General features: G+C 43.0%; 1 protein-coding gene across 5 annotated transcripts in view; it reads right to left on the bottom strand.

Annotated features, from left to right (window-relative positions):
• Window positions 1-1,585: 1,585 nt before the first annotated feature.
• Window positions 1,586-7,969, bottom strand: part of mast4 (microtubule associated serine/threonine kinase family member 4) — a 58,662-nt gene continuing 52,278 nt past the window's right edge. For all 5 annotated transcript variants that reach the window (XM_010790625.1, XM_010790626.1, XM_010790624.1 and 2 more), the window contains 2 exons: window positions 7,563-7,657; window positions 1,586-7,385 (listed from right to left, as the gene is read on the bottom strand). In XM_010790625.1, coding sequence (XP_010788927.1) covers window positions 3,838-7,385; window positions 7,563-7,657 — 3,643 coding nt within the window. In that variant the 3' untranslated portion in view covers window positions 1,586-3,837. The remainder of the gene's footprint in view (window positions 7,386-7,562; window positions 7,658-7,969) is intronic.

Below are 7,969 nucleotides of genomic sequence, written 5' to 3' on the forward strand. Positions count from 1 at the left end.
TCAGTCTTTCTTAAACAGATCACAAAGCAGCCAGCCTCTGCTCTCTGGAAGCAGTCAGATGGACAATGAAGATACATTTGATTATCCTCACAATCCATTATCTCTCCGATAACACACTAATTGCTTTATTTATAAAGTGAAAGTAAAGGAGTGGAATTTTCCTTCCTTGTAACACGTGATAGAATATATCAACATGCTTCAAAGGCATATGTAAAAGTGGTATTAACATTTTCACCTGCCACTATGTTAGTCTAAGGAGGTATTAGGAATACTGACATTTGACATTTTGATGTACAGTACATAAATTAGAGAAGCATGGTTAACATGTTGTACATTGCAGCTATAAAGCTATAGGACTACAGCTGCGGTGAAACATGAGGAAGATGTTTTTTTGCGGGGAGGAAATTCCATCCGTGCTAGCAAGCACACGGCCAATTAATGATAATAAATGTGTCAGCACAATGTTCTCTCTTCGCCCTGTAAGAGTTTCTTGTTACTGCACAGAAAGCCCTCCCCCAGCAGATGACTCTATCCAAGCTTTAAGAGGATTTCCCCCCCCCCATCCATTCCACTATTTAATGTTACTCTTAGTAATCACTCTGTGTGGACACTGATCCATCTGTATCATTAACACTGTTATCATGTTTGAATAGACAGTTACACAACATCAACAGGTACTTTTTTGAATGCTCAGTATATTTCCCTGAGGCTTTTCTGATCAAACCAAAGCTTTTGGAAGTAATCGTTTAAACAGCACAAACCAGTAATGTTATCATACATTATTATTAATTCAGGAATACAATTTTTACCCATGGATAATATCACAGCAGAATATATTTAACTTTAAAATACACTGCAATAGAGCAGATTAATGAACTCTGTTTTACTGTTCCGAAGTAGTATCTGTATAACAAATAGTACACAGCTTTATCAGATTCCTTCTAATCTTGGGAAGATTTCCGTACACCCCACCACATTCATCCTCTGTGTCTACTTAATGGATGTTGCATAAGGTCCTATTGAGCAGGAACACAGATGGAAGGATACTGCCCCCTGTTGGAAACACTGCTACCAAGGGTTTGGTTTACATCTCGCTCTATAAAAAAGGGACATTTTGAAGACAAATATATTTGTGCTCTGGATTTTCTAGGAGTCTGAAACTCAGACCCACATCTAAAGTCTGGTTCCACAGCACTTGGAGACAATGGGGTGCTTTTGTCTTTTGGTGACACTTTATTTTAACAGGTTTTTTAAATAATTTTCCTGAAATGAACCTTTGCAGAGATTAAAAATCGGTTACATCAGCAAATAACTGTGTTTATCAATTAAACATGGTCTTGAGGAACATTATTGGGTTTTAATTGATAAATGATGGCCCTGTTAAAGATTTTTTTCCCAATGAATTAGTGAGGAATAACATCATCATTTGAAGAATATTATTGAATTTTATTCAGACATAATGGCCATGTAAAACATTAGTATCATTGATCTTTCCGTGTTAACAACTAGCTATTTTTGATTAAAAAAACTCCATATTTAAAAGTACCTATTCCGACCATACCATGAATCAAAAGAGGACTAAAAGTATTAATGTATAATTCCCATTTTATTTTCAGCATTACGCAACATTAGAAGTATAAATATCTGTTTTAATATACAACATCTATGACATCCATAGAACTTTCCTTGGGCAAAATACAAAACTCAAAACACTTTTATTGCACATATTTCTAAAAGACAAACCATCGTAAGCAAGTTTATCTAATACTAGTACAGGGGAAAAGAAAAAAAAAGGAAACGGAAAAGACAAGCAGAGAAGAGAAGAACCTGACATGAAAATACATTGATTACAGCACAAACAAATGTTCTTATTACACATCCTGGTGGCAGGGGAGCAAAGTCTCACACTACTATAGACAACATTATCTCTGACACAGAACACACATTTGGCAAATCAACAATATACAAAATATACATCCATGATGCTTTGTAAACAAACATTGAATGTGCTTTGAGGGTTTTAATGTCAGTCGTCACAGGAAAAAGAGTGGGGGAAGAAACAAATAAAATTCAGTGATTTATTTTAAATCTGAAGTGAGGACGAGAGGGGAATTCATAAACCATGTTCAGCTCTAATTTCACTTTGTGTCTCACCCTTTGAACTGAATATTGGCAAACATTAAGGTGCATTTGTTCTCTCACATCACATGAGAAATACATAAACAATATCTAATGCACGTAGCATCAGACCCGTTTAACATTAAAATCTCGTCAACCAATCTCTCGTGTTTCAGGTTAACTCTGGGATTCAGTGGAGTACATAAACTATATTCTGTGACATGTTTGACTCGTAGTATTTGAAGTAGAGAGGATAATTAAATGTACATAGCCTGTACAACAGAGCAAGTAATGCATTACACACTTTAGTCTCCTAGGTTACCTTTATATTCTTATTTAATGTTTAGAATTGAAAGACGTCTAAAGTATAAAAAAGTGTTTAGGTGTGTATGTAAATGTAAGAAAGTGATTGTGAATAAACGACAGCCTGTACTGTATGTATCAAAGTACCAAGTATTTAACATCAAATGACTGTTGTGGACATGAACTATGCAATAATCAGGATTCCTCTTATGATACCGTTACCTAGGTGAAGCCAGATGCTGCTCATTATAGAGTCCTTTGAAACACCAAAACACTCACACTACTTTAACAACACTGAGGCTGAAACGGGACACTGACATCCTGTGATACCCTGACGCTGAAGCTCTGTGTGTGAACTGGTGTCTGACTCAAGAGTTATCTTAATGTCACTCCGCTGAAGCCCACCGCCTTCAGATACCTACTGCAGTAATGATTGGCAAACAGAATATCTGGATAATCTCATTAATCAAACACAATGTTCCATATTTGTACACGTTTTAAACCTTAGTCAGCCAGCAAACACTTCATCAACATTAAAGACATTCTTGGGAAAAGCTGACAGCCCTCACAGTTTTCTTTTATAATGCTACATTTTTAGAAATAGCTCAGTAACCCCCTCATGACTTTTCTTCTCTATCCTCAAGTTAATTTTGGAACATGTGGAAACATGTCACAGAGAAAAGGATGCCTTTGACAAGATACATCACAGTAGCTTACTTTAGACCAAAGAGTTATCGAGCATACAAACAAATGACACAGCAAAATCTATACATATAATACAAACGACAATCATGTTAAGCCCATGAATCCCAGTTTTACAGTGTTATCATATCTACATCATATTGCATACAAATCAAAAATATATGTACACACGTCAGAGGAATGTGAATTAACACCACACCTTGCTAAGAACAGCAAGTTTTTTATTTCCCATCATTTTAAGGCCTCTTCACTAATCTATCATTTCTAGAACCAAGAGGTGATTCTGTATTTTTTTAAGTGAAAAGCACAGGATATAGTGCATTCCCCTCTGTGTACCACTGCACAAAAACCAGACATGAAAAGATTTGGATTATACAAACAGAAACAATCGTGATACAACTGCTGAGCAAATGGTGTGTACATGTATACTGCATTAAAAGAGCTCAGATCATCCGAGTCTAGAAGTAAGAGTGCAATTCAAAAATCATTTATGGCACTGACTTTACAGTACGACCTTTCTAAGGCTCTTCCCTGCTGCCCCCGACATACTGATTACACACACACCGACCACTCTATCCACGTGTAACAGCTTGCCCGGTCCTCAAAAAAAAAAAAAAAAAAAAAGAAGGCATGATGATGTTTGCACAAACCTCTTTCTAACTTTGTATTACATCTAGATTTTCTGAAGCGGCTGCTATTTCAACGTCCCTCTTTTTATTTTTTGTTATTAGAATTACGTGGCGACTCCTTCTGCTGCTTCCTGCCTGTGTCTCTGTCCGAGGCAGCAGCTCGGGATGCGTCTCTTTTTGAGTTTTTCTGCGCAGACTCTTGAACGGTCTCTTTTTTCTTCCTCTCAGCCTGCTCCTTTTTGCTGGAGGGCCCCAGTTTCTCAGGGGTGGTGTTTCTGGTATCCGGGCCCTTAGGACTGTCCGGTTTGAGCGTTTCAGACTTGGGGCCTTCTCTTGATACCTTGATGGCACTTTCCTGGGGGACACAGATGGAGACCCTGCCTCCACTGATCAGCATTTCTTTCCTCACTGCAGGTTTGGGCAGCACTGGTGGGGGATCAGGCATGGAGGGAACTTCTGACGGGAGCTGAGAAAGAGGGGAAGCTACTTCTTTTGGTTTGGCGCCATGATGGTGTCTAACGGCTGAAGCTTGTTTTTTGGGTGAGGGGTCTTTGTGTTTGGCATCAAGACTTTGTTTAATAACTGGTGGTGGAGCTACGGAGGTCTTTAGAGCTAAAAATGAAGGGAGAGTTTTAGAAAGGGGAGATTTTGGCTTTGATTCTGAGATCTCTTTTGCTGCAGAGCTTTTGAGCTGGGTTTCTTTTTGCTTCACGTCAACAACAGTTGGAGACAGCTGCACCGATTCTTCCTGCTTGCTTGGCACCGCGGCTTCTTTCTGTTTATGAGTTACTTGATTGTTTGAAGTGGAGAACGCAGATTCTCTCTGTTTTGAGTTTTGACTGCCCCTGACTGCTGGAGCAGGAGGGGCTGTGCTGTGATGTTTCACTTCCAGTGTTTTTGTGTCTGTCTTCACAGCGGTGTGCGGTGCAGGCTGCGGGTCAGGCCTGGACTTACTCTTGGGAATCAAAACATTTTCATTTGCCGGGTATTTTAGTTTTGTGGCGTTTTCTTTTACACTGATAACCGTTTCTTCTTTTTTAGAGGTGCAGTTTTCTGAATCTGATGATTTGTGTTGTGCTCTTTCAGCCAGACAGCTTTTGGATGGTGGTTCTAAATCTTTCACATTGCCTTTATTCTTTGGTGAAATGGGATTCTCTTTTTTCTGCAGCAACATGCTACTACTCTCTACAGCATTAACACTCTTTGTAACATTATTTAATAAGGGGACCGCCTTTACTGTACTAACTTCTCTCTTCTGCTCCACTTTTGGGATTACCTCCACTTTTGCAACTCCAACGCATGTGTTGACCTTACTCAAACCCGAAGAGCCTTTTTCCCCAAGCTCTTTAACAGCTGATCTGTTATATTGGACACCGTCCTGGCTCACAGATCTTCCCTTGCAGTCCTGACCTTCTGATTTAGAACTGCACGTTTTATCGTCCTTCACAGAACCAGATGTTGTGATAGAAACCTGCGCTTCTCTATTTGAAAAGCAGATGTTCAATGGCTGCCGTTGTGAAAGCACATTCTCTGGGAGGCGAGAGCTGTTCAGTACATTCACCTCAGACGCAGAGGTCATGTTTGAGCTCTGACGCTGACCTGTATCCAAACCACAGTTTATACTCTGCTTCAGCGACATGGGTAACGGTTCACTGGCCGGAGTCTCCACAGTTTTTATGTCTTCCTCCGGCTTTGCTGAAGTCAAAGGGAGCAGTGTCCTGGAGCTGTCGGTGTGTTGTGATGTAGTGTGTGGTGTGACTTCTTCCTGCTCTGCTTCATCCTCCTGATCTTCATTGCTGACTTCCCGTATGGAGGGTGTTTTTCCACAGGAGGAGAAGTGGGAGCTGTGTCGAGGGCCTCTGTGTTCATGAGGCGGCAAACTGGACTTCATACCTGTCTTGCTCTCTGGTTTAAAAGGAAAATTTGAGGCCTCCATTTTGCTGGTTTGAGCCTTAAGTGGTTCACTGTTTCTTTCCTGTGTTTTCTCCCAACTTGCACTGATGTTCACGTCTGTGGCTGCCTTCTTTGACTGATCTTTGGAGGCGACTATGCTGTTTAGAGAAGAAACAGCTTCAGGACTTGTGGAACAAGCCAGGGGGCTCTTGAGCTTATCACTAGTTTTCAGTTGGGGGACTTTGATTTGTCTTTTTGCAGGGGTCTGGAGCCAAATTGGACTCAAAGAAACAGTCTCGCTTGAGTTCTCCGCCATCTTGGATAAACAGTTTTCTGTTTTTGAGGCTCTGGGCCCTGAGAGCAGCCCGATATCCAGAGTGCCCTCCAGAGGTTTGAGAGAGGAGACGTGGCGTCCTTCAAGTTTGTATTCAGATGATGTCTTTCGAAGTGGAGACTCTGCCGAGATGAGCTGGAGCTTTTCCACGGCACTCTCCCCTCTGCCGGAGAAAAGCTTAGGGGACAGGCATTCAGGGCTTGAGTGGACGCTTCCTAGTCCCGCCTTCATGTGTTCATGACACATGGCCGTGTCCAGCTGGAGGCTCTTGGACCTGGTGGAGCCAAAGTGCAGGTTCTCATGGAGGCCGGAGGACAACCGACACATGCAGTCCTCTCTGTCCTCAAAGGACAGCCTCTTCCTGGTGAACTCCATGTTGGGAGCTTTGAAGTCCAGTCTGTCCGGCTTCATGTTGTCTTTACCCTGCCTGGGATGCTGCCACTCGGGGTGAATCGAGCAGAGAGCTGATCTGTGTCCTCCGTCAGTTTCACCACAGCCGTTGGATGTTTCAGCGTGGCCCTCAGAGACACGTGTGTTGAGTTTTTTATACAGCACATCTTTTAAGGTTGTACTAGCAGCTTTGACCTCCAGAGGGCCAGAGTCCGGGCTGCTCTGGGTTTTGTTGTGGCCTCGGACCAAAAAACTCTCCTCCCTGTCATCACCGCACCACTGGGATGAGTCAGAATCACACAGAGCGTCCTGCTTCTGAAGAGACTCCCTCCTTTCTGACCAATCCTGTCTCTTTGCAACCATCTTGGACTTCAGCTTCTCCTTGTCGAGCTCTTCAAGAGACTCCTGCCGACCCACTTTGCGGCCGGCGGGCCTCTTTAAGCAGCCCTGCTCCACAGGTCGAACACGGGTGCTAGACAGAGGCTCACTGGCTGTTTCCTCCACACTCTGCAGGACGGTGTAATCCCTCTCCCCGGGCCTCAGCTCCTCATCCGGCACCTCCTCTTGGGTCACCTCCAGGCTGTGTTTTCTGGGGCATAGATGCTTCTTATCTCCGGAGTAAGATGGGGATAGCTTCTCCTCCGACTGGACACGTTTTAGCAGCGGAGAGCGAGGCGGCTCTGCACTTTTTGGCCGCACAATATGTCGTACAATTGTGGGTGGGGAATGTATCTTGGCTGGGAAGGCTTGGTTTGATTTGGAAATGGCAACAGGGTGACCAGTGAGGAGGGGAGAGGGAGAGCGCTGAGGGGATGTTGGTTGAGGTGTAGGTGAAGGTGTGCGAGCCAAAGGGGAAAGGGGGATACTGCCGGCTGACTTGCGGCGCCCCTGACGAAGCCTTTGAACCGGGAGTTTGGGGCCAAGGCCGTGGAGGGTGCTGGGGCGGATGTGCCCGGACCCCGCGGGGGAGTTCGGAGCGCTGGAGCTGGGAGAGCTGCTCTGGGAGGAGTTGCCACCTGGAAGTTGTAAGAAGAAAAAAGGAATATCAGTCATATAATAAATGAAATCATAATAACACTACAATTCTCAGACAACATCTCCACCTGACTGGGGGAAGTCTGGTGTGGGGCGGAAGATGGCACTAGGGGAACGGGGGGAGAGACTGTGGGTGGGGGAGCCAGGGAGACTCTCACCAGATGACAGAGAGTGGTTGAGGGAGGTGAAACTGCGGCTTGTGTGCAGCAGAGGAGAGGGCTGCATGGCAAAACGCCTGAAGAGGGAGCGGCGCCTGACAGAAAGCAAAATAAGACAAAGAATAAGAAAATCAGTCAGGATATATTTATTACAGTTTATTCATTTGCAAAAATGTACATGCAAAAGACAAAAAACAATAACATTATGACTCAACATTCACTTTTTGGATTTGAATCTACTTCAAAGGCTGGTTTGTAAAAATGTGGTGCCATTGTATGGAGAGCTATTTCAGGGTCATAAGTTTTGATCATTCAAAAAAATGCAATTTATTTGAAAGTTCAAGTTTTTATCCTGAACTTTGAAAAAATACTATGATGTATTCAAAATAAAAATAAGTATTTGAAAT

Source organism: Notothenia coriiceps, unplaced genomic scaffold (genome assembly GCF_000735185.1).
Source record: "Notothenia coriiceps isolate Sejong01 unplaced genomic scaffold, NC01 NC01_scaffold00034473, whole genome shotgun sequence".
NCBI lineage: Eukaryota > Metazoa > Chordata > Actinopteri > Perciformes > Nototheniidae > Notothenia > Notothenia coriiceps.